The 27,891-nt window shown below is 38.3% G+C and overlaps 1 protein-coding gene across 3 annotated transcripts in view; it reads right to left on the reverse strand.

The window, feature by feature from the left end:
• Nucleotides 1–27,891, reverse strand: part of INPP4B (inositol polyphosphate-4-phosphatase type II B) — a 335,694-nt gene that overhangs the window by 113,568 nt on the left and 194,235 nt on the right. For 2 of the 3 annotated variants that reach the window (XM_075751208.1, XM_075751207.1), the window contains exons 8-10: nt 15,589–15,639; nt 12,142–12,221; nt 2,259–2,370 (exon numbers count right to left, since the gene is read on the reverse strand). In XM_075751208.1, coding sequence (XP_075607323.1) covers nt 2,259–2,370; nt 12,142–12,221; nt 15,589–15,639 — 243 coding nt within the window. Of the gene's footprint in view, nt 1–1,829; nt 1,910–2,258; nt 2,371–12,141; nt 12,222–15,588; nt 15,640–27,891 lie in introns of those variants that run through there. The other variant, XM_075751209.1, reaches the window with a different exon arrangement.

Genomic DNA, 27,891 nt, shown 5'->3' on the forward strand with positions numbered 1-27,891 from the left:
AAAATGGCAAAATATGATCAGCTATTCCATAATAAGTCAGAAAGGTTTTCTACCCATACAATGCCAGAGGTTAAAATAATTTTTGAAAAGTTCTGTGCTTTCAGAGAAGTTTCTTTTGACAAGGCAGTTTTCACATGCACAGTGTCAGAAAGCACTCCACGAATTTTTAAACAAGGGAAAAGTAGGAACGACAAAAAGCCTTTAAAATGTGCTTGCAGTTTGTGATTAAAGTCATTTGTTATACAAGCAAATTGAAAGATTTCTTTAATAAGATTAATGAATAAAAGTATAAAAAGTTTATGGAAAAATCAACTGGTGTAAGCCTATGTTAAATGCACTAGGATGTATACTTTTAATGCTCCTCCTCTCCCCAATCAGGAAAAAGTGAGATAGCCTCTAAAGGTGATAGGGAGCTCTGTTCCCAGGGCTTCTCCAGTTCTGTTGCAGAGCTTGAAGCAAAGAGCAAGACATGATGTACTCTCTATCAGCTGATAGCTCAGATTGAATTTAACTGTTGCCTTACTCTTCCACGAGGAATTCCCTGCACGTAGTTTATCTACTGAGTTAGCAATCCTAATTCAGAACTTACTTCTTTTAAGTAATTCAATAACTCCACATTCTCATAATTGCATCCTCACTATGAACATATAAACTAAGACTCCATGATGCAACTAATCTACAAAAGAAAGGACTCCTGTAAAGACCACAGAAAATACAGCTGTCACAAGGTTGGTCTTTCTTGACAAGTATTAGAACCCCCTAAAAAGATACTATTAATGCCTTCTGGCTCCCCCAAGCTAGACCCAGCTCATTAATTGCATCTCAAATCATTGTGAGAAGTCTTTTTTCCACATTTTGAAATGGAAGAATTGCAAAATGAACGAGAAGGCTGAAAAAAACAGTTCATGTTGCATATCTTGTGGAATTTTTATAGTACAAAACCAGAACGATTTCACAGCATTTGTTGGCTTCTTTGGAACTGGTCCCACTGGTCCATTGTTTTAAAAGGCTGTTGAGGTCCTTTGAGAATAATGGTGAAAAAAGTGTAAAACCTATCCTCAGAGGCTGGCCCAAAAGCAGACTGCTTTGGCCAAGAAGAAAAGATATTCAGAACAACACCCTTTTCTCAAAAAATACATTTTTATATGTTACTTCCAAACAAAAAACCACAGTCCTTAATTTTACATTCCCTATAGCATTATCTAAAGTAGATTTCTGAGGGGTTTTATGTGTTTTTTTCATGAAGAGCAAAATACACCATAGTGTATAACAGTACACTATAGTATGAGGGCTGCAAAAATTCGGTCAGTGAGAATGGGGCTGCAAAGGCAGAGATACCAGGAGGCGGCAATTCTGTATGGGTACATCAGTTGCCATCAGTCAGGGACTCGGTTAAAGAGACCTTTTTATTAACTGCCAGTCATTCAAACCCTGATTTCCTCTGAGCAGTCATTTCTGTATCTCTCCCAAGCCCAAACCTCTTGTCATCATAGAGACAGCCAATCCATTCCACCCTCCCTCCTTTGGTTGTCCATCCCTCTCAAATCCATGTCCCCCATATAATCTCTAGCTCCAGTCTCCACCACTTTTACCTCCAACAACCTGACTACTTAAGAGCATTTTTGCTCTTTCCGAGCCCTTCTGTCCTTCCTCTTGTCCCACACCATGAGTACCCCAACTCAGAATCCCTACATACACCCTCTGGTCAACGCTGCCTTGTGCTAGCACTCCGAGGCACCACCGCTGTGCCATCCCTCCTGCTGATTTTCCCCACCACTGTGTGCTCCCATGAAATGCAGCTGAACCTGCCCCTTTGCAAGGGGATTCACCTCTTCTTTGGCTTGCCTGTCTGTCATTCTTTCCACGTTTTCAGTATTGTGGGCACAGGTTGCACATAAAAATCCACGTGAACAGGACTTCAAGGGCAGAAAACAGAGGAACTGTCCAAGGGAAAAAGAAGTCAAATTTATGGTGTCGCTATGGACAGTTTTTTGATCAGGATTGATTAAATATGGTCAGTTACGGTCAAAATCAGCTCTTTTTTTCCTAAAGAAGGGGAGAGACTAGGAAACTGAGCATAGAGTATTACTCTGTCCATTTTCATGAAAAACAATTTTTAGTTTAGGAGATCAAGTGTACAGAGTACTTCATTCCAGAAATTTTTGATTAAGTTCTTAACCCAATTTGGAATTAGTAATTTAGACATTTGGTACAGCTGATCATTCTAATTAACTTTGTGCAATGAACTGAGTTTCTACCTTTTGATCCTGGGCATCTGTTGTGATGTGGTCCGTTTCCCCATCCTCTAGCTCTCCCATCTTCACAAGATTGACTTCAATGGTACCAACTGTCTTTCCACCATCAGAAGTTCTGGAAAAACAAACCCATGACATTCGGTCATCTGCAGCATTGCATTCCTTCAGTAAAAATATCGTCAGTAAACATTTAGTCCCCTCTCCGTTCCATATAGCTGCAGTCACCTGTATTGAACTCGTTATTTACGATAAAGCAAATGTTAACAATAAGGCATACTGTATTTCCTCCAAATTCTTTATAGCAATGAAAGTTTTCATCATGAAACTGAGGATGGATAAGTGCTATAAATGGTGGAAGAATCCATGAACATTGCCAAGTTTTTATACTAGACATTATTCTGTCTGTGGACCATAAGAGAAAGGGTTACAACATAGTGCATCACTTACGACCTGCAGTCTCAACGCACAGTACACTGCTTTGTTTCCTAACGTAATCTGTGAAGAAAGAACATGCTCAGTATATTAATAAACCTCCTGCTAGAATAAAATAATGAATCAGTCCCATTTCTTTAACTATATGGGAGAAGATAATATAGTTCCAGGTAAATTCCTTTATTATCATCTCTGCAAATAGTTTACTTCCAATTAAGCAAAAATAAATAGGAATTCAGATTTACATCTCCAAACAGAGTACTGCTCACCACCTTTTAGAAGAAACAAGGGTTTAAATTCCAAAGAGATACTGAATGCTTTTTCAGCTTTTGCTGGTAGCAAAACACCAAGGTTAATGGCACAACCTCCCCACTCTGAACAGCGGAATTTTTTGAAAGGAAGGAAAGAAAGGTAACAGATCATTTATTAATAATGAGGAAAGTGTAACAACAATCACCAAGCCAAAATTGGCAAAAGGAAATTATGAGAATAAGTTTAGCAAAATTGCAAAAGCCCAGAGAGGAAGAAGAATGGAAACAAAGGGGTTTGGGGCCATACTGTGTATAATCTTAAAAGTGAAGACGAAAAGTGATGAAGCAGGACATAGAAGAGGAACTAGAGGGCTGGCAAATAAAAAAAAGAAAAAAATTACTTTCAGAAACAGTAATATTAGAAAAAAGTGTTTCCATTAAAAACTGCCACATTGCTAGGACAATCCTCGCTGCAGGAAAACATCAAAAACCCCTTCAACACAGACCCCCTTCCAGAACTTCAAAAAATAGTCCTCACATAATATTAGTAAGATGTATTGGGTCTGGCTGAGATGGAGTGAATTTTCCCCATAGCAGTCCTCATGGTGCTGTGCTGTGTATTGGTGGGGAGCAAGGTGTTGATAACACGCCAGTGTTTTGGCTACTGCTGACCAGTGCTCACACAGCATCAAGGCGCTCTCTCCAACATTCCCCCCTCACCAGTAGGCTGGGAGTGGGCAAGATCTTGGGAGGTGACACTTCCTGATTTCCGGGAAGTGGCCGGCCATCATCTGCTGACGGGAAGTAGAGAATAAATCTTTTGTTTTGCCTTTGCATGGCCTTTTCCTTTATTAAACTGCCTTTATCTTGAAAAAACAGAGAGTTCTTTTCCCCCCCCATCTTATTTTTCTCCCCTCCTTGTCCTGCTGAGGAGGGGCGTGATAGAGTGGCTTGGTGAGCACCGGCTCTCCAACCAAGATCAACCCACCACATAAAGGAAGGAAAAAATCCCCCAAACACCCTTCTCTTCATTTTACCAACAAGGAGAAAGACTGCAGTCCGAGCGCTGGCCCGCTGCTACACCCGCGTGCCCAGTGCGGTACTACACGGAGCTACGGCCCCAGGCCCAGCTGGCACAGTGAGGCTCTGGGAACCAAATCCCACTGCCTCAGGCACCGAGAGCCCCCGAGCAGCACTGCGCCGACACACATTGCCTGCCGCAGCGCTCAGGCAGGGCAGGCCCAGCTCAGTTTTGCCATGCTGCCTTCTGCCACGCACCAGCTTTCCCAGAGTGCTTGCTCATGCCCCAGGTCGGAGGACCCTGCCTCTGCGTTGAGCTCCCACAATTTTACATAATCTGTATTTCTGCATGCAGTATAAGGCATTAATTAAGTCAGAGTACAACAGCTCTTTACACTGACTAAAGTTAAGCACATACGTTAGTCTTTTCAGGCATGGATACTTATTTATCATGCTAAATCAAAACTTTCATTTTTTACAGTAAAGTCTCAAGATATAACTATCCCCAAGCTTCAAATTTAAATAATTATTTTGGTTGCAAACCATCGTGCTTTAATATTCAACTCAGTAGAATACACTCAACTTGCAACTATACAAATTAAGTATATTCTTATATAAAACCTTACAAAATACACATAATTCTTCATATTTTACATGTGTCCCTACTTCATTTGCTCTAAGCCAAATTCATTAGTGACAATAAAATAAGGGAACAATTAAAAACGAACCAATTCCAGATAGCCTTGCAAGCAAAGAAACCTAAGTTGATTAACAAAGTATACAAAAGTAATGAGGAAGAAGGGTTCAGTGTCCAAAGGGTGTTTATGAGGGGGAAAAAAAAAAAAAAAACATAATCATTTTGAAATGCATGAAAACAGCTTAAGTGTCTTCTGAATGAAGAACATTTCCCTGAGTTTCTACAGCTTAGTGGTTTGACTTCATTTGTTTTCTCCTTCCTGTGTCAAACCAGCATGGAAACTAGGCTACCTCAACAAATGGACTACAGCATTTCCAGGGAGAAAGGGAATACAACAGATGTTAGCAAATCACATACACCTTTAAAAATCAGAGTAAATGTGTAGCTATGAGACTGAAAATTTTTCAGCAGCTTAACATGTCCTGATCAAAGTGTCAAGTGAACGACATCATTACCAGGCTGACTTAAATATGCAACAGCACTTTGCTGTTATCCTGGTCTGAAAGGAAAACGTCGTATTCACTTGACTTCCAGAAGTAAAATCCTACCCATCCTTGTTTTAGGGAACACATTTTTCTAAGGCCAAAGAGACCTGCAAGTCTGAAACTGACATGCATAAAACAAATCTGATTTAAAATTACATTAGGGTAAAGAGTATTAAAAAAAAAAAGTTGAGTAAAACAGAACTCAATTCGGAAATGAACTGATACAAGCCAATGAGGCGTGTTACTCAAGTAAAACAAAATAAAAGTGGAAATGCCAGTTACACTTTCTCAGTCCTCGTCTCCCTTTCTTTAGAACACTAAATACTCCCCCTCGTTGCTGTTATTAGAGGCTTGGCCTCAGTACAGCAGTGAGCATGCACAGCTATATGTATTTCGAAGCTTTCTCCATACACGTTTAAAAAATAGGATTGGTCTAATTTCACTTTATATCAATTTTTTCACTGATTTTCTTCTGAAAAATCACTCCTGGTCTAACACATATGTAATATTGCAATCTGAAACATGCAGTATCTGCAAGAGAAGGTAATGCAACAGAGAAACACTAAACAGTGGGACTATTGCATTGCAGTTGTATTCCTTCCTCCATTTCTCTTTTCTTTCCACATGGAAATATGAAAATGCAATTTAAAAAAATAAAACCTGCAAAGTTTCTTTTGAATGCTACAAGCACACAAATCAACAAAGAGCTCTCTAAATGTCCAGGGAGAAACCGTCATTAGCTATGTCAGACACTGAATTTAAAATACCACTGGCGCATGAGAGTCTTCAAACAACAGACATGTCACACATTTAAAACTTTCAATCACCATCATGAGATTAGAGTTTTGCTTGAAAGAAAATTAAAAGTGAGAAATAGAATGATGCAGTGAGAAAAATTAAAAAGCCTAGTAATGATACTTAAATAACGTTAAAATCTATATTATTTTACTTTGCACTAACAGAAACAGTATTGCACGTGCGCACGCACACATACAGGTATACACTTCATGCCATTTGCCTGGACAGACAGGAAGAGGGAATCTCACACACACACACACTGTTCAACAGAGCATCGGGAAAATAATTAATTGGTTTTAGAATATTTCATAATGCATTAGGATAGAAACAGTTTATTTGCTGTAGTTAATAAAACTGAAAAGCGCACTCTGCACTCACATGGAGCAGTGATAACTGCCCTGCATCAAATTGCTTACAGTCATGCGACAAAAAATACTATAGACACACAGGACAAAGGATTGCACCTTTACAAACCTGCACAGGGATAGTGGGGATAGAAAATAGAGCAGTAAGAATAAAAAAAAGCATCCATGTGAAGAAGCCCATGTATGGCTCAAACTCTAGCTGGCTTATGGAGCTGGAAAATTGATGATTTTTTTAGCAGCCCGGGACAAGGAACACCAATTGCCTGGTATCTGTCCACAGTGCACCTGCATTTGGAATATGACCCGTGAAAACAGGAAAAAGTGTTACAAGATGATTTCTAAACCAGATTTAGAATCCAATGTCCTAGGATGTAGGCTTTGGCAGCAAAGCTGGCAATGTTTCAATCGATCCCTAACCACCGAGTGCAACACGACTGCATACTGCAGCGCTCGCTCCACCTACCACAGTCCTGTGACAGTCTATGCTCACCTAAGCTGGAGCCACCAAGGACCCATCTTCTGATGAACGCTGTGGAGGTGATTGAGTGAAACAGTATGGTTTGAACTTAAAAAAAAAAATACTTCTATTAGTGTTAAAAGCAACATTGTTCTACTCGCCGAGTAAAACACAAAGACTTTTGAAGCCGTCATGAAATCTGCTCAGGTTTAAAACCACACTTACTAACACTTCTAATATGAATTTAAAGTTTATTATACATATGGATTTCCTTACCATCCCAAGTCCTTAAGGATCACCAGGTCAGTATCAGTTCCCTCAAACGTGAGGGAAGGAGCTAGCCAGCACTATCACAAGCAGCAGGAATATGTGCCCACCTCAATACTTCTGGCAACAAAAGGTTGACCCAGGCATCCAGAGAGAAGGAAGGTAAGGAGCTAGTGATGGAAAAGCAAGTGAGCTAGATGAACTGAGAATAGCAGCCATTTGCCTCCAATGCTGTTCTCATCAAGTCTCATTGCTGCACGTTGAATATGCAAATTTAGGCCTGCTAATTGGTTCCCATGGCCATACATTTCTTAAAAAAAAAAAAAAAAAGCTCAAGAACACAAGGAGAAGCAGATTGTGTATTTGCATAGCTATGTTAATTATAAATGACAAAGCAAGCAACTGCCTGAAAAAGCAAACTGCGTGACTTCCAGTCTAGCAGGCGGCCCCTTTCTCCAATGCATAATACACAATAAATGCAATTAATACAGACTAACATAGAGATTGTCATAAAATAATTTTCTCCACTGATGCAATATATTTTGAAATATGCAAGCACAAAACTATTTTACTTGCATAGAAATGTTTATTCTGTGAATTCACAGTGGAGCCTACTGCAATTAATACCGTCTTTAAACAAGCCCACTAGTAAATAACATGGTTGCATTCTAAGATAAATAAAGTTTTGTGCTGTTCAATTCCTTCTCATTTTTCATGATTTCAATGTACTGTTGATTAAGCTTGATGTCAAAACAAGTTTCACCTCAACTGTACAGGACATTTGCCTGACTTATAAAGACAAGCCATTGTGCACCTGCTACCTAGGGTGGATGACATGACATGAAGCAGCCAAGAAGCAATTTCAGGATGGAGACCAAGTAAAACTAGTGGCAGGCAGACTTGTACTGAATTTTAATAGGGAAAAGCAGCTACACAGATAGTATTTTATAGTCATCATTTGCTAAGGAAGTTATATGTACATAAATGACTGCAAAAATTAGTGTGATAATTAGTAGCTGCTTTCAAATTTTCTCTAGTTAGTTAAACATTGTGAATGTATCTACTACTGGAGTGTAATTATACATCTTCTGGCCCGCTGAACTACAGGTGGTTGGAGGACACCGTTAGGAGGGAGGGAAGTTGGGGAGACTTTCTTTAATGGAGTCTTGGAGTTATTCTTTTGAGCTTTCCAAAAATAACTATGGTTTATTCCCTTTATTTAAAGGAAATAGGTTAATCTGCCCAAGACTAATGAAAATAAGACAGCTAAAAAAAGCAGATTGATAGACAAATAGATATTGTCCAAGAGGTCAAGCACAGCCACATGTCTAAAGAAAGTCTGTATAGTACACAACTGACAGACATCCACAGGCACATTCTCTCCAGTAATCTGTAGAATTCATGCACTCCATCCTAGTTCTTGGTTTTGTACTGTTAGCACCATTGCTATAAAGTTCCTGCTTACAGCGGACAAAGGATCTGTGTGGTATTAATATTACCCCAGCTTCATATTGAAGTAGCCTACTTACATTTTTGTAATGTCCACTAAGAGGAACATCTCAGACAGATGGACCTTAATTTTACAGAGAGCACAGAAGAGCACTATTATCTTTTTCCTTTGCTGCTTCTTACATGTAACTTACTGGAAATCATACCAAAAATCAGCCAAGCTAAAGAGGACCTTCCTGGAAACAGGGCAAACTACCACCACAGGGGAAGCAGCTAATGGAAGTACTAATTGGTAGCCCTTTGCAAAAGGCCATAGACCTCTACCAAGCAAAAAACCCCACATTACGCTGTTCTTAAAAGAAAAGACATGGTAAAAAAAATCCTCTAAACTGAACTTTAAATTAACTAAAAAAAATCCCAAAAAACAGTATTAATTACTAAAGTAGCAATCAGTGTATCTAACTCATTTAAAAAGAAAAAAGGATGTATGCTTGCTTTTTTTTTTAATCGGATACACTGCAACATATAGTCAATATGAAGAAATATTCTGCTACCAAATACAGCTTTTGTTTTATTCAATAGCCCATTTTATCCTGTTCATCATCACAACCCTATGAGAAAGCTGGAAGCAAGTGGCATTGTATTACCATTGCAAAATGAAATACTCAAGTCTATAGGAGGCGTTTCTGGTTTTAGGAATTTCATATTGGAAACTGCAATCCCAAGCCTATAGTAACTAAATTCCTCTGCCAACATCAGTTGTGTACATTGTCAGCATCAAAGCAATTCTACAAATTGACCTGTTCAGGTTTTGATGATTAGATATAGGTGCACACATCTACAATAAACACACAGCCATCAGTTTAGGGCACCTTTACAGAGAAAAAAGGATAATCAAAATAAAAATTTCTTTTGTGAGGTTTTGTAACTTGTGTCCCTGATCACTATTAAGGTACAATGGTGGGGAAAGGGAAAAAGAGTACAGTTTGTCAACAGTAAGGAACTGCAGATGTATGCCAGCCCTCCACAAAATAACTGAGAAAAATACAAGAATATTCCTTTAAAAACACTTTTATAGTGTTACATTGTACCTCAGACAACGGCAAGACATAACAACTAAGAAAAAAACCAACAAACCAGTGAAAAAGTAACCAGATTCTATAATTACACCAGTATTTACAGGGCACACCACAGAGCTATTTCCAGATCCTTAAATCTCTACTTCAGATCTGACAAAGGAGTATCCCTATCACAGGCATTCCCTGGCAAACTCCCATCCAAAGTATACCAACAAGAATTAAATAGAATTGCATGCTCTGACAAGGCCCTTGGTATATCCCCTATCCTCCTGAGGGGTACTAATAGGACAGGGCAATTAGAGAAAAACAAGTTTAGATTACTAGACTGCTCTGGTTAAACTGCCATTGAAGAAATGTGGATAATTTCTACTGATTTTGTACTGCTTAATAACCACTATCAGGAAATAATCCCTGATAATAATTTTTCTTTAAAAAAAATCCAACCAACTGAAAACTGCCATTTAATGTATCTGCAAATTAATTTGAATTGGTATAATATTTGTCTTCCAGTGTTAGTTACACAAAGAGGACATACGAGACTAAAAATATTAATTATAAGCAAATCTGAAAAGACCTAGAAGTTCAGCTGAAACTAACCTGGCAATCTGTCATCTACTGCTTATTAGTTATCCATCTAGAACATTCTGTTTACAAAATAGATGGGTTAGATACAAAGTACTTCTTTTCAGTTTCCTGAAACTCTACATTCTGTCAATTATTATGGCACCTGTCAGAGGTATTCTTTCAGATCAAGTCTTCAGTATGTCAATCAGAGAGGCAAAGTTTGTCCCAGAAAAACTTGAGACAACTTGAAATTTTGTAAGAACAGACTCTTACAAACACTGTTAGTATTTGTTAATCTAGCCATACATTTCCCTAGAGAGTAGTCTATTCACATTTTATCTGATTGGTTTTGTTTGTTAGAAAACAAAGTTATCTGCTTTTTAGGCATGGCATTTGCTGTGTTTGGGAGAAATTAAAATCAAGACATTTTGTTAACTTTGCCCTGTAACATACACACATGTATGCAACTACTACTGCTATAACAGGAAGGCAGGTGCAGTAATAAAACCCAAATACTTCAAGAAGTTTCCGTTTGAAAAAACGGCAGTGTCCTTGACATAGTGACAGTACCACATCGCTGAATGGGTCATAATTGGGCCTTCAGCCAAATCAAGGCTGGCTTCATGTACACAGCGTAAAGAATGTAACAAAAATTTTCTACACCACCTATGTACAATGTCCCAGGCAGGACACATTCCAGCGTCTCAGTTTTCCCAGTCACAGCTTCTTTCCTCCCAGAACTTTGCCTATGTAGAAACATAGGGAGTTTGGGCAGTTGCTCTATGAAGCTTACCTGTACCTACCCAGTAATCCCAAATAAGCCTCCATTGCGCTTGCAAAATTCAGCTCAACAAAATCCCTGCACTACATAAAGTCCAATGAATTAATTCTGAAAATCATCCTCTAAAAGGCTTACCCTAGCCTTCAAAATTTTTTGATTTGTATCTTGAGTCATCTTAAGCCATGCAAGTCAGTATCAGGGGTGAAAACTGAATTTTTTTTTCTTCAGTGCACAGCTGTTCAGCCCAGCCCTGGTGTTTGAACACCGCCTCTGACTCTCCTGTAGTTCTGTACCCTGTGTCACTAGAGTTGTACATCACCTTCCCCACTGCAATTTGACTTTGGGTGCATGTAACAATGAGTTTAGGAAACTGCAACCAATTTCACACAAGAGAAGCCTTGAGTCATTAGGTCCACCATCTTTAAATGTGCCTAGTGACCAAACCAGCAAACTGTACAGTGTTAATTCTTTAAACCACACGCATTAAATGAAACAGAGAATCTTATGCTCCTTTGTAAAGGAAACTTTAAAGGACACCCCCTACTTCAAGTTCCCTGCAATTCTTCCATAGGTTATTATACAAAAAAATTACTAACCTTTTCCAATCTGACACATAGCAACCTCCAGCTTAAAGAATTGGTATTTCATTTTGACTTTGTGCATGGTAGGAATAGATGTCAACTTGAAGTGCTTCTAATATACCTGAAGTAATATGGAGTTTCAAACACAGTCAAGCAGCAATCATAGAATCGGTTAGGCTGGAAAGACCTTTAAGATCATCAAGTCCAACCATAAACCTAGCACTGCCAAGTCCACCACTAAACCATGTCCCTAAGTGCCACATCTACATTTTTTAAATACCTCCAGAGATGGTGATTCAACCACTTCCCTGGGCAGCCTGTTCCAATGCTTGATAACACTTTCAGTGAAGAAATTTTTCCTAATATCCAATCTAAACCTCCTCTGGTGCAACTTGAGGCCATTTACTCTCGTTCTATCACTCAATACTTGGGAAAAGAGACCAACATCCACCTGGTTTCAACTTCCTCTCAGGTAGTTGTAGAGAGTGATAAGGTCTCTCCTCAGCCTCCTTTTCTCCAGGCTAAACAACTCCAGTTCCCTCAGCCGCTCCTCATATGACTTGTTCTGTAGACCCTTCGCCAGCTTCATTGCTCTTCTTTGGATGCAAAATGCCATAGGTTATAAATTCAACATGGTTTACAACAGAGGAAAACACTTACCTGAGGGTAAGAGTCAACTGTTGCTCCTTTGACTTTACCAAGTCTCCTACTCTAAAAGTTGTACAGCCCAGGAAGCTTCGCTACAAAAAAAGTAGAAAGAAAAGATAACATCTCTATTAATTTTTGATGTTTTAATTGTTACTTTTTGTCTTACACAAGGAAATCTTTCTTTGGTACCTAGAAAAATATTAGTTTCCAATGAACTAATTTGACAGACTATTCTGTTGAAATTTTTTATGCACCTGTAGAATAATCAGCAAATTTTTAAACTCTGGTTTTGCAGGCAGGAACCTCTCTCTTTTTCATTAAGAACACCCTGACAACCTGACAAAATAACAAGTTGTAAAATGTACAGACACAGGAAAAATTTTGTTCAGTACAAGCATTTGTATTTGCATCTTCTTTCTATATTTCTAGTTTCTAGATTACAAGAAATGCTAAATTTTTAGTGTTTTATCAAAGTTGTTCTTCCTATAGTTTTCCTCAAGCCTTAGGCACTACCATCTATGTGTTCTAAATATGAAAGTATTTCCTAAGAAAGTATTTTTACATGGAGTTCAGTGCAAGTTTATTAATAGAAATATTATATTCCTCTAGTTTATGGCAGTGTTTCTAAGTACTTGTTTCCTTTATTTTCATTGTAAGGTGGACCTATTCATCGCAGTACAAGTGCAGAGAAATTTGCTAATGAAAGTAGAATGACTGAAGTCAAATTAAGCTACAACACTGTATCTTTTCCTTCTATCAAAATCACCTTCACATATCATCAAGAAAATAGCATAAAGAGGATAACATATGCATCTTTTGCTTTTTGGTTTTTTTTTAACCTCTGCTCGTATCCTGCTGCACATTGCTAAAAGTCTCATTTGGTCAACTTGGTCAACAGTAGTATTCTTGCCCTGCGAACAATGGGAAAGAAAATAAGTCTACAGCTATCTTCTATCCATTTATCCTTCAAATATAGAACTCAATATCTCTTGCTCTGAATAAATTATAATGAGATCATAAGATTATGTTGAATTTTTGCAGGAAAACAAGTACACAAAGCCTGTTTTTATTACATTATACTAATTTTACTCTACTGTTGGAATGGCAAAGTAAAATTCCATGCTAAATTATGTATATCCTTGGATATATAAATTAAAGAAGAACCAAATTGCTCTGAGTCAACACGGGCTGCATGCAGAAGGCAACTTTCCCCTCCCAGGGAAAAAGAGAAGAAAAATTCTATTTGTTGCTACTGAGAAGCATAAATTCCTCTGGTAAAAAAAAACCAAACCCGCAGCCTGCTCTCTTTCAGGAAGGCCAGCTGGATAATGAGTACTTGAATGCTAACAATAAAGCTATACACTAAGGTAGGTTTACTTGCATATAAGATATACAGTTCAAATCACAATTCTCAATTTAGGTAAGCACCAGTGCTGGTCTCCAGTTTGGTAAACTAAGTCATCGATCATGGCTCATTCCTATCAATGACACAGGCCTAGGTTTCCAGTGCTTTGGTTGGCACTTAGGCAGCAAAGAAAAAAAAGACACTAGCTAAGGGTCTAGGGAAGGCTGGGAAAACAGTGGCTTTGGGAAGTGCTGGGCAGGAAGTAAGGAAGAAGAAAGGCCAATAGAGAAAAATACCGCAGCCGTACAAGCAAAGGTCATGGTTAGTTTTCACTGCCGAAATGAAACGTACTTTTACAAGAAACACATCCAGGTGCAACAGACAGCCTTGCTAGAGTGAACACACAGATAGTTACATCTTCCTTTAGATCAGTCAATATTACAGTGTTTCTTCACTAAAACACTATAGTGGCACACTTAGCTCAGGTTAGTTATCTTCTTACAAGAGCATATCCTTCTTGGGCTCTACAATAAGAACACATTCCACAGCACATCATCTACATGGCAGCCTTTATTCTGGCATTTTATGGCATCCAAATGCTTGTATTTGCAACCTTATCATTTGGAAAGAGGGAGAGGGATATTTGGAATTAAACTGATATAGGTTGGGTCACTTGGGGCTCCTTTCTGCAGCACAATAGAACTATGAATCCATTTAAGAACCCGGGGTCCTCATATGATCAGGGCTAAGAAGCAATTACAAGGCTCTCATATACAATCTAGGAGCTTTGGTCATTGTACCCACTAACTATCTCAGTTTCATATCTAGTTCTCCAGAGTCATAAAATTAAAGGTGAATAATTTTATGGGCTTTAAAAAAAAATAAAAATCTACCTATTTGTCTGTTTCATATTTTTATGCTTATTTAGAATGAAATTTTCTTTCCCTGACAACACAATTAGGAGTTATTTGCAAAATTAAATAAAATTGTGAATGATCCCATGACCCAAATGAAGAGAGGTATGCTAACAAGGGGTCTAATTTCAAACAATGCTAGAGAATATTTTTTCTATACTGATTTAGATTCAAATAGTCTACCCTGGGGCCTGAACTGGCAGTCTACAAACCAATCTAACTTTGCACATGTGACTTGGAGAGGCTTGAAAAGAAGGCTTTGAACAGAACTGCTGCTGTAATGCTAATTACACAGTAATGTTCTTCTGTAATTTTGCTAGTGGGGTACTTACAATTGTAAATATTAAGATATGTGCCTTGAGTAGTTTGATGAATAGTCTCAGCTAGGCAAAGAGAAAAGTCTCTATAATAGCTATATGAAAAGTTGAAGCACATCGATTATTTCAGAGATTGAACTTGCTGCCAAGCTATAGATTTTTCAAACACCAGCTAAAGTCCTGGAAACTATGCCAAGGAAGCCCTGGTAATGCAGGGAAGTCCACATCTTAGGCTAAAAATTTAAAAATCCAGTTATTTTAAATGTTTTCAGATGTAAGTCTGATACCTGCACCAGATGGTGTTTGGTCTTTTATTCAGCTCTAGCAGGACCAACATTTCCGACCCCCATGAGATGTCCATATTATCCGGGAGGTTCCAGCCTTCGCAGACCCAGAAATGACATCCCAATACCTTTGCCAGAAGTTCTACAGATCTACACGGAAAAATAAGTCCTCCATATGTCACCAGTGTAATTTCTTAAAGTGAACCCAAAGGCAACTCCTACATCAGAACTTTTTATACTCTGCACATGAAAACCAGAAGGCGACAGGCCAGGGTCATTGAGGCAATGCAATTCCAAGCTCTCATTCTCATCCAGATTTCTTTTATGGAAGTAGCATGAAGTCTAGATAGTTGTGCTTGCCTCAGGATAATTTCAGTTGAAAAGGAATGTCAATGGGATTACATCAATCACTGAGACTATTACTTCTGCCTTGATTTTTTTTTTCTTTTAATTCATTTAACCCAACTTCTACTATTAAAAAAGCTTGCCAGCTCCTGTTTAGCAGTTAGGCAGAACATCATTTCTCTTCACTGGGTGTCTGTGTCTGCTGATGAGGTGAGAAAAAATAATTAATCAATTAATGAAAAAAAATTGCTTACTCCAACATCTGCTCTTGGCTCCTTGTGATCAGGTAGGACATTGGTGCGGACCTGAGAGAGGAAGGGGAAAAAAAAAAGGAAAACAAAACATTACTTGTTTGCTGTTACTTTCCAATAAGAATGAGAGAAGCGTTCATGCATTTTTTTCCTCATACTTTTTACATTTTGGAGATAAATTTAAGGGAGGTATATATGTATATACAATTTAATAACAATTTAAGCACAATATCATCTGGTTCCTGTGGAGAAGTCTCTCACCACTACCCATTTATCATTCTGAACTTTCCTGATTCTCTAAAAGGAGAAAGGTTGTGCTCAGTTCTTCCTCTCCTAAAATCAGACTCCTTGGCTTTAACTGTAATGTCAGAATTCTTCATCTAGAGTTGTTATCTGCAACCAAAATTTCCAACCACAAATGAAAGAATACAGTACATTAAAAAGTACTTTCACCAAATAAGTACTTGCCTTTGCAGGCTGATCTGCAGCAGATATCGTGATCCCGTCTCACACAATATATGGCCCTGTCTTCTCCTATCACTTTCTGTGCATCTTTGAGGTGACAGATATTTGTAGGCATTCATAGGATTAAAGTCCCGGTATTCTCCCCTACACAGGACCTCCAGCTGTCCCCACATTTTCTGTGCGGTGGAGCTGCCATCGTACACAACAACTTTCATTTCACAAGAAAAAGTATGGAACAACCTGACTTCCTCTTATTTCTGTATCTCCCCAAGAACAGTACAGGTTTTGTTTGGGGCAGTGGGTTTAGTGTCTATATAATTTCAGTGTTGAATGTTGGTTGAGAACAGAGAACTGATTAAACAGTAAATAAATAAAGTATAAGAAAACCTCCATAACACCCCTCTAACATGGTCTGCCTGAGCCAAAACAGCCTATTGGATTAGCTTCCTGGTAAAAGGATGCCAGCTTCAGCAACACACAAGGGAGGCATGTACTGAGCATTCACATCTGTTCTATTACCTAGCCTAAATAACAGATATCCATTTACAGCACAGCTGCCCAAGGACAAATTTTTGGCTTGATTTCAAAGTAAAACTCAAACTCATTTTGCAAATCTGTCAGCAAAAGACTCATTTTGTCCCATGCCCTCAAACATGTTCCTCAATTCTTTTATTCTAGCTGCAACTTACTCTACAAAAAGAAAACCCTCCTTTAAAACAAAGATAATATTACTTGTCTGTTTGTTATCTAAATGCAACCTGTTGTTAGAAAGGGCCAGCCAAAAATCTACCACATACACATGATAAAGTTGAACCATAGCTTTTCTCAGTCAGCTCTTGTCCCTTGATTCTCTACAGTGAGAACATTTTTTTCCCCACAAAAGCCTAAAGATAGTAAAGAAATACTACAATTAATTTAATGAGGGCCACCATACTTTAGAAATCCGTGGGAGTCCTCACTGGGATGTAATTTTACATTTGGATTTCTTCCCACTAATAGAACATTAGCAACTCCGAGGCATTTGGCTTTATACAGAACATTAGTACAAAGTTTTCAACATAAATTTACCTGTAAATACTTCAAGTCACAAATGAAAAGAAAATTACTGATATTTCCTTGTTGATGATACCTATCTTAACCTTTTGGGGGCTGGGGAAATCAGGGAAATAACTTACAGCAGATCCATTTCTTAAAAGAAAGATGGGGTATCAATACCAGGCCAACAAGTCTATGTCATTTTAAGATGCTGAAAAGCTGTTTTATATGCTAGCCTCAAACAGGTAATATCGGACGCAATGTGGAACTGAGGTTATTTCTATTTTCTAATTATTATGGATATTCATTCAAGAAACAAATAAATAATTTAAGAATGAACCCTCCTCTTCATCACTGATTTATAGAAAGACTCATTTGTAACCCAGAAGAAGTTCAGTATTTTAAAACATGTGTAATTGTTTTTGCATGATACTAATGTGTGCTTTAAAGGAAGAGGAAGCCGAAGTATCTTTTATGCTTATTGAAATCAACAGAATCAAGCATAGACATAGAAGCATACACTATTCATTCCTTCTTTTGCTGCATAAAGTCTCAGTTCAGGAGAACTTATTTCTGTTTTTCTGACCTAGCAGAGAAGTGGAAAGGGATGTCAAAACCTGACAAACCTATAGTATGAGCCTTCCATGTAACAAAGACACATTTTGTAATTCCAAATAGAGTTCAATAAGGAAAACAAATCTGTTGCTTGTTTGCAGTTCCAAGCTCAATTTCATTAGTGTCACAATGAAAGGGGTAGAAAAAGTATCCACAAACTTCAGTTTTCAGTTCTAAAATACTTTTTGTTTCAGCTATGTGGTTTGTTTGTTTTCATTTGGTTTTAACCACTTTATAACCAGCAGTCATACAGTCAAAATGTACATAAATACTGCATTTGGTAGAATGGCATTAGACTGTGCCTCTCTCCTCTCTGAAATATATTTCTTTTGAAAGGAAACTGGATTTTTTGATCCAAGTGTGTGAAAATATTAATTTTTTTTAGAAACCATTTTAAAGTATTCATTAAAAAGAGAAGTCATACATGTGTATGTAAATACATATATGGGAGCTATAGCCTGGTCCCTTTCTTCTTGTCTATTGGTTGAGTTCCCAAACATACTTAAACTTTCAGAAGGCTGCAATTATCAGAGTCCCATCACAAGACATTCACATAGGCTCAGGCAAGGATCATTACAAGCACAAAGTCAGACAGTTCGCAATCAAATATAAAACATAAGAAACAACTCAGCTCTAGTTCCAATCCACAATGGGGGGGGGAGAGAAATACAAAGGATTTGAAAGAGCAAATGTTCTCCCAGTACATTACCTGATTAAACAAACGGCTGTACTTTTTAAAACCTTGTCATAAACCAACTTTTCCCTAATGGCCCCAAAAGTATTCTAAAACAACTACAAAATATAAATACAAACAAAAAAGCAGATTTTAATCTCGAGCATCCATTATTCTGTTCGAATTTCAGGTTTTTTCATGATTTGCTCTAGGTTTTCCTGAGCAAAATACAAACCTCTGAATAGTGAGTTTATTCAGAACTGGGGTCAGACGGAACTTCCCTGGAATAACAAACATTACAGCCTTACCTTCCCCGACAAGAGATGTATGAAGAGATCAAAAAAATAAGCAAGAAAGCTTGTAACCTAGGTCAAATGTAAAAAGTTTATGACAGGTATTCATTCCAGTGATTTAGTTTGTAAAATAATACAGCTATCTTGTATACACCACAGCTTGTCGTACCAGGAAGAACACTAGTGCGCTTGAGAGGATACTCATGAGACATTTCATTTTCTTTAAATCTCATACAGAACAATACACAATGAGTAGCTATCCTTATACTTTCTAGTGCGTTTATCAGACATATCTAAGTGTCAAATTTCTCTAGGCATAAATGCTACATTCAGCTTTAATTAACTGTCCTTTAGTATAAGGCAGCTTTGTATGATTAAAAAGAACATTTCTTTCAGTCATTCACGGCAGTCTCAGCCACATCCACACACACAGTCAAAGTTCAGAAAACTGAATCATCACCATTACTGAAACTTTTGTGCCTGACCTTAATTAAAGCCTTTACATTTCAGTTTATGATCAAAGGCCATGTTCGGAAGGCACTTAGGTTTTGCAAAGAAACACTGCTAGACCCTTTTCTCAGTTACTCTAGATTTATCTCATCAAATCACCAGTGGCTTCCAATGACTTCCCAGTACTTATTGCTGTTGGCTACTCAAATGCACTATTCTGTCCCCACTGTTACATGTTCCCAGCATCCTGCAATATCTAGGTACACACTGCATCAGGCAAAGCATAGGATAAGAGAGACTACTGACAGTAGTCACTGAAAAATTGACGTATAATATAAGTCTTTCAATTTAGCACCTTCCAGGAAGGCATTCACAATTTCTGCACCTTTCTTTCCCTCACAGGCCCTTTTGCACAGAAAGTGCCCTAAGCTGTGCTAACACAACCACCACGACTCCACAGATGGCTGCTATGGACAGTCAGCCCCCATCCTCACCACCATTGCCTGCCTGCCAGCCATGCCCCACCACCCATCACAGTCGGGGAGTAACTATATGTCTTGTAACTTTTCAGTCAAACAAGTTTTCGCTTCATGTATATGTGCTGGATGAGCTGAAAAGGCTGAAGTTGTTACTAGGTTCTGCAACAATATTGATCAGCTTTTATAGGCTAGATCCCATTCCAGTACATGCAGCAAATTCATTTTTAAAAGAAGGTATTGATGAGACACTGTACATTTACCAGCTATTTATTTTCATAATATAGATTAACAATTTACTAAATAGTTCAATCAACATAGCATGGTCAGCAAAATAAAATACTTCCATCAATACTTTGTTGGATACCTGCTTATTAGATGGAGGACAATGCTAATACAGTCATTTTCTGACCTTTAGTGCATAATTATTTCTAAGAGTCCATATAAAGCAAAAATGAAAATCTTTTCCCAATAGGCATGCATGTGGTATTGCAGGGTTTACAGTTCCAATGGAAAAGTTGCTATGCAGAGACACTACCAAATGTGAAAATTAGATTAAAGATGAAAACAAGTAAAGGGAACACAAGCTATATCAACTTTATTGCAATGCCTTTGCAGTGGTATTATATATGTTTCTTATATATTAACAAAATATAAAATAAAAATGATAAGATATAACATATACATATTTCCCTACTATCTATAGCAGGGAAAGGGGGACTTTTTCCCTACTATATGTATGCCCCTATTATTTGCTGTATAGCAAATAACAATTTCAGCAGTTTATCTGTCTGAAAGGGTCAAATAGAAGGGCAGGGATATCCGCATACGGTTGGATACTTTTTATAGGCAGTGTTTGATCGTGACTCTCTCGCAGAGAGTGGAGTCAGAATCACTCACTTGTGCAGCACTGAGAGTATGTACTACCTCCAGGCACACTTTTCAAGAAATACCATGAGGATAATAGAAAATACGGACATCTCAGTCTCTAAGAATTATCATAAACTGCTTTTCTTTCCAACTTCTCTACAGCCAAGTATCTTTGTCTTCTCTGTGTAGGCTGCATCTTTGTACGCTTTCTAGAGAAGAGTACCAACACATGGTACAAGACAAGCATTATGTGATCCCCCCGAGCAAAGACTGAGGTTAACAAAAATTAACAACTCATGTAGGTGCATAACTAGGTGTATGAATAACAGCAGAAAAATACAAAAGTCTTGAGTATTTGGTTACAAAATAAATTTTGTTTATATTTACAGCTTGGGCATATAAACAGAACTGCCTTCAAACAACTGAAATCCACAGTTCAGAAATAACAGATTACTTAGGAACTCTCTCTGTATTGAGTGCATCACAAACACCACACCACCTCTGCAACATCCAAATGGAAGCTGGAACAGACCAAGTGACAGAAAAATCTATACATTACCAGTGCTTTGGGAGAGGCTACAGAGAGTCAGATCAGATCCACCAAGGCTTATTAACTCAGCATAATTGCCAGCCATACCAGAGCTGTACTACCTTGCACTGTGCCTCTATGCAAAACGATACCGACTGTATCCATACAATAGGCCACTGTAGCTGGGATTCCAGGAGGAGGTTACAGCGTGGGTACAGGGCCTGACTCAGCACAGCTCACAGCTTCACCTGCTGCCACTCAGTCTGCAAATTCCCAAACACAACTAAGAACTGACTGTACTGAAGATGTGCTAGGAGGAAAAAAGGCAGCTCCTGTTAATGCTCTTTGCCCCACAAAGCACTAAGATCACATACACTGCTTCTTCCCCAGTATGCTCTAAAACCGAAGTACACAAAGCTGAAAATCACACATTTGAAATACAGTTGTAACAACCTCCCTATATCTAGGTCTATTCTCTTCCACAGCTATTCATATGATAAATAACTAATACTTGAAGGCAAAGTCCTAAGTTTGATTTATCTCTTCGGAGTCAAGGTAAATATGAAAAAGCTGTCAAATCTATCCATATAAATCTAAGTAATCTTTAATATGTTTTCAGTGTATGCAATGAAAAAATGGAAGGCAGAAACTGTTTATTTACATTGTTAACGTAGTACATAGCACGAGCAGAAGATTCGATCTAACGTATTTTAAACAGCTTTTTTTTTTCCACTGAGAAAGTTCTGTCAACTGTAAGGTTATGTGAGAGATTAAAAATTACAAAGAAAAATGGTCTTTATGAATTAGAGATCATTAACATTTGAGTCTTAGCATCATTAAAAATAGGTGCTCTTCTGCTACTAGTAATTAATATGCTCTTTATTGAAACTTGGGGTACAGATACTCTGCAAGTATCAGTTGCTGCAGTACATTGCTTTTCAGGGAGAAGAAAAAGCCGTGTATTGCTGCACCCAGCTAACTCTCAGCTAAGAGTTAATGCAGACCTTTGCTGCAAAGCATTGTTTTGCATGAGATCATTGTCATTCCCCTCGTGAACAGCCGTAGCAAAAGATGACCTTTGCACTATGGTTTCAGCGCACGCAGTTTGTACCCATGAAGAAACACCTACAAGTGATGTTTCAAGCATTGCAGGGGGCTGAAACACCATCCGTTCTCAGCTGCAATGCATCCAGCCACGACAGGGAAGTGACACAGTGCTCGCCGGCTCAGAGTCCCCCCCTGAGTAAGGGGTGCTAACTGGCAGAGGCAGCATCGCGTTGCAGGTTGGTTGGTTGGTTGCTTATTAGTCCACCTTGTTTTTAAGAGGTTGAATTTTTGCAATCGTTATAATGACCTCTGGTTGCAAAATAATGAAATACAGGCTTTTTCCTCTATCTCTCAGTTCTTTTGAACAAAGCTCAACCATATGAAGAAACCTTCTGTAGTCTTATATAAGCATTTCCTCCGTTTTAATTTTTATATAATAGAACATCATGTTTGAAGTCCTTAGTCATTACAATCAACCAGTAGGCCGGTTACTCTTTCCCCCCCTCTTCATAATTTCCAGGAATCACTCCTTTAAAGTCTATTGCATACCAGGAACAATCTGCAAAACCTGAAGAGTAAAAATCCCCTTTAAAGTGCTTGTGATGCCTGCTCTTCCCTGCTTGCTTTCAACGTGAAATAAAAGTCACAGAAGGCAAATTCTAGCTTCTGTCAGCAAGCTACTGATGGAGCATTCCTAAGCTTTTTTGGCTATTCATTTATATGGGCCAGCCAACAGGGAGTTGTTACTTGCTCAAATCTGAATACCTCAGGCTGGTTATTACAATTCCACCATCCAAAGATCACCGAGACAGACTCCACAACCCAAAAAAAGCAGCAGTTAACTGCAGCCAGGGAAACCCAGATGTTCTGACAAATTACATCCCAAAGAATACTCACTCCAGAATAAGAAAATAGAATGCAGAAAAACGTATACAGGCTTTTCTCCCCACCTAGCCCCTCTCCCCCGCATCTAGCTGAGCATATTGCTTGAGCAAAACATGACTGATCTGGCAATCTCTCAGTCTGTCTGTTAGAGCATCTTGCTTCCCTGAAGCAGCAGACTATAACCCAAGTGTTCAAGCTGGAATTTCAGGAAAAAATGCCTTCCTAGAATCAAAGTATTCAGCACTGCTCACACGGCCTGAGGCAGCTGGGGAAAAAAAAAAAATCTCATTTCCATATGAGTACCAGAGAACCTGTGCCAGAAAACCATGCTAGAGAAGCCAAGGAAAGAGCTTCTCTAACCACTTATTTCAGGGGACACTTGAGAGGATACAAGCCAAGGGTGGTAAAAAGCACATACAGTTGACTGATGAACAGCCAGTCAACACAGTCTCACTTCAGTATATGACACACAACATAAATTAAGGCAAATATTGCTGGACCAATCTGATGATGAGCTCAAAGGCAATATAAAATTACCAGAACACAATCTTCTGCATCAAAACTTGAGTAAAAATTGCACTATGACTCTGAATATCTTGACAAAATGAACTGAAATTCCCATTTTTTACTGAATGAAGTCTATTTTTGAGTATGCCAAAATCTGCATTTCATAATTTGTATCTATTACCATAAAAATTCCATTAAGTTCTTCAGAAATCTTACTATAAACATGACTCCATTTACACTGATGAGCCAGTTACAAGAAACAAAGTTTATATTTGCATCTAGTACAGGTATTTCCAACACTCCCAGTTTCTCAATAGATTGCAACACTTACTCAAATGGCGGAAGGTTATTCACATGTTAAACACAGAAAAAAAATCTTGCTGCCTTAAACAAGTCCAGACCTTTCTATACTCTATACAAAATATCCCTCAGTCTCCAACTCATGGGAGCAGCTGAAGACAAAACCTCAGAATTTAGAAGCCTCTGCAGCTGGAGACTCATGTTCCTCCACCTAAGTTCCCTCTAGAAGCTGGTATTATCCCTCTGCCAATACCTGACTGCATCACCTGCGTGGGACCTTAAGTTCAGTATTTTGAATGGGTTATTTTTATGTGAGGTACTGAACTAACCAACTATCAGCTCCCATAGAAGCAGAAAATTGTCATAAGATTACCCAAAAAGAAAGTCAAAGATTTTATCTCACCTTCCCTTGTTTTAAGGTAACTTTTTAACATGAGTTTTTAAAATTTAAAGTGAACATTTTAGAGCAATTCGGCTCAGCCAGCCAGTCTTGATCATCTTCACTTCCCACTGGGAGTCTCCCTCAGGGAATTCCAGCAATGGATTTTCTCGGCAGTTACTGCTCCAGGCAGCTGCAGCAGTATCACCACCAGAAAGAACTTTTGTGAAGACTTAAAAACATCATTTGCCTAGAGTCTGTGCCACGTTTACAAGCAGCGCCCATTGATCAGTATTCTGGACATCTGTAGATGTTGAGAGAAGCGGAGAAAGCTGCTTCAGCCCTATCGTATGAAGGAATATGCGTAGAGCATGCATTTTCTGACTAACCCTGCTCTTTCAAAAGTGGACATAAAAGTTTGAAAAGCAATGAAGAGCCTGATATTTTAATAAAAAGAAGTATTAGCAGCACAGGGCTTTAAGAACCTCCAGATCATTTGTTACAATATTTTACTGTCACGGACACCACGTAATAAAACCCCCTTCACATATTTTTGAACTACACCTTGAAATTATTTGAATTTCTGCTCCCACCCTTCTAACTGGAAGGTCATTCCAAAAAATGATTGCTGTAATAGTTCAGAGTCATTTTCTAATTTGCAGCCCAGCATTATTCATGGAGAGTTTAGACTCATTTGCTCTTCTGCCAACACGGTCTTTTAGCTAAGTAATTATTTTCTGTTCCTCATACTGGTCTCCTGATGTATTCATAAGAAAGGAATCATATACCCTCTCATACTTCATTTTGTTAGGATAATAAGCCAAACTTTTCCAATACACTGTCATACAATAGGCTCTCCATTCCCCAGATCACCCGATCTGTTCCAGTCCCAATTCGTCTTTCTTGACCACGAACGATCACATTACTGAGAGCTTGCCAGAAAAGGCCTAACTTGTGTATATTGAACCTGGTTCCCTGGATTCATCTGGGAATCCTGTTTGCCTCTGTCCGCCACATTAGATCCGCTGCTCAGTCACTTTGATCAACTAATTTACCTTTGTCCTTCACGTAATTTGTTTCTGATGCATGATGTCTTAGTTCCTCAAAAAAATTCACATTAGTAGAAAATACAGGGTAATGCACTTGGAGACAATTGTTTTTCATCCCATTTCTATTATTCCAGACTCAGTGCCTTGAAGCAGCTCCACAGGTAAAGAATTCTCTCAGCTGGCAACCCCTTTTCCCTTAGGAGACCAGGAGCTTTCAGCACACACCAAATTTTTCTCTAGTAAGTGGAAGCTTGAAGGACTCTCACATATATTTCCAGAAAAGCAGGGAAAATAAGATTTATCAATGGGATTTTTTTTTTTTTTCTCATGACAGTTTGTGATAATGTTTAAAAAATAGTGGAGGCTAAGGTCTGGTGGCGGTATTACCTAACAGATGGTAATTCACTTCTGGTTTGGGGAACTCTGGGTAAAATTGCTCATCAGATTTACTGTGGTAGAAGGCATAAATATAGGTTAGACAGATGAGAGGGAGTACATAAATTTTTTTCAGGCTTGCTATGAGGTCTATTTTCTTTGCCTTAGTAGACAGGATCTATCTATTAATAAAAGTCCATTTTAGCAAGCTTATAGCTGTACTTCCCTAGATAGTGGCCGTTCCAACCTGTAGAACTGCAGTGCTGTCATGAGAACGACTGTTGTGACCAGGGCTCCGGCATGCTTCGTCCGCATTGCTAACAATCCACGCTTGAAGAGATCAAGGAATTTTCTCACAGGAACCTCCAGAAGTTCCTGGGAAAATAAACATTCCCAACTATCCAAATATAAACATTCCCGACTATCCAAGTATAAACATTCCCAAAACTATGTACAAAGATGTACAAAGTCATTTTTTCATTTGAGAAAGTATTTTGTTCTTGAACTAGAATAGTTAAACCTGCATAGCTGGAATTAAGTTCTTAAGTACATAAATACTCAAACAAATAACCCACTGGTCAGCCACCTTTAAACAAACAGAAAATCTTTGATAGTGCTCTGACCTTTGCACAACCTCTCTTTCTTCTGAGATGAGAAACTTAAAGGGGTTTTATTTATTTATTAAACTAATTCACTGCTGGCTTCAGAAGTGATTTCAAGACAGATGTCTCAACTCTCTCACAATCTAAATTAGTTTCTCCTTTAAAGGTAATAAGTAGGTGTCACTGGAAGGAGGCATCACCCTGGGCCTATTTTACACTGCAGCAGCCTAAACATATTTGGCACCTGCAAGACAAGGCAAAAAGCAGACATCGCGCAGTTCCTTTACTTCTCAATACAAAGTTGTAACAGAGACACGTTTATGTTAAGAGTATTTCATTCTTTTGTCAGTGACATTGTATTCATAGTAACTTCCATATAAAATGCACACGATTTTGATTGCAAAACCATTTCACAGAAAGACTGGCTTTCCCCACCTGAGTATGTCACTGTGCTTAATGGCCATACTAAGATAAACTCTTCATTTCCCCCCACTACATTGTCAATTTTATTTATTTTTTTAAAGCTTAACTACAATCTGCAAGCCATGGTAATCCTTTTCTACAAGCATGAGCTCTTAGTTAAAATGACCCCCGATAAGTAGGGTCAGGAAAGTTGGTAGTGATGGCTGCCTGTAGTAATTAAATTCTGATTCTTATGAATCACAAAGTTTGAATAAAGACATGAGGTAAATATTTGTTTCTTTCAGAATTTATGTAATGATGATGCAAAAAAGATCCTAAGGCTCAGAGTAAACATGAAATATATTTAAATATTTTCACCACTTAAAAAAAAAAAATAGATTAACTTTTACTAAAACTGAAAAGTGGTAATCTTCCGGGATTGTTTCAATGATGTGTTATCAGCAAATAAACAGAAAATATTAAAAAGAGTAATCTTAGCAAAGATGTTTAGGTCTGAAATTTTACCATGCTTCTATTTCTAGCAGTCAGTTATAGATTCTGTCTTTTTTGCTTTTATCTTGCAACTTCTTTTTTGGAAATTCAGCAACATTATGTTTTCTGAGACTGACAGTATCTGTTATTAGACAAGCTGATATGAGACTGAAAGAAACGGACAACTTTTTTTGGCACATGAAGTCTACTTCAGGACCTCAAGAAAGCTTGTGCTCCTGAAAGCTTGTTTCCTCCATCATATCCGCTTGTCTAACAAAAGGCTACCTACTCCTACAGACCCTTAGAGCACCCTCCAATTGCCATAAATTAGGTAAGAAAATGGATGCCCTTCCTGTGATCTTTTCTGATGTTTCAGAGCCAAGCCACCTCCATTCTAGCCCACCAGACATATATTCTGTGAGATATCCAAACGTCAGCCACAACACTACAGCTTACTAAATGAAGTTACCACAAGCAGGAGACAGGAAAGTTATAGCACAAACTCCAGTGACACCTTTCCCCCCTTTCATATTTTACATGCTACTCTTTCACTTCTGATGCACAGTGTAATTTTTCACTATCGCATCCTTTGTTGCTTCCAACAGTGCTCTGCTAAGATGACAGCACTTGTTGACTCACCCTTTACTTCCTCAGTGAATGACATGAAATACTGTAGGATGCAGAGATTTAAAGTCAGTATCCTATCTCAGGATACATACAAATTGACACCAAGAATGGGAATCGGAAATTTCAAAAAGGCATGTATTTCCATGCCACTGAACAGAAGCTCCAGTTCTAAAAAATACTCTGTCGGTAAACACCCTTAGCTATTCTTCTTCCAAAACCAGTCAATTCATTAAAA

This window comes from Balearica regulorum, chromosome 4 (assembly GCF_011004875.1).
Source record: "Balearica regulorum gibbericeps isolate bBalReg1 chromosome 4, bBalReg1.pri, whole genome shotgun sequence".
NCBI classification, from domain to species: Eukaryota; Metazoa; Chordata; class Aves; order Gruiformes; family Gruidae; genus Balearica; species Balearica regulorum.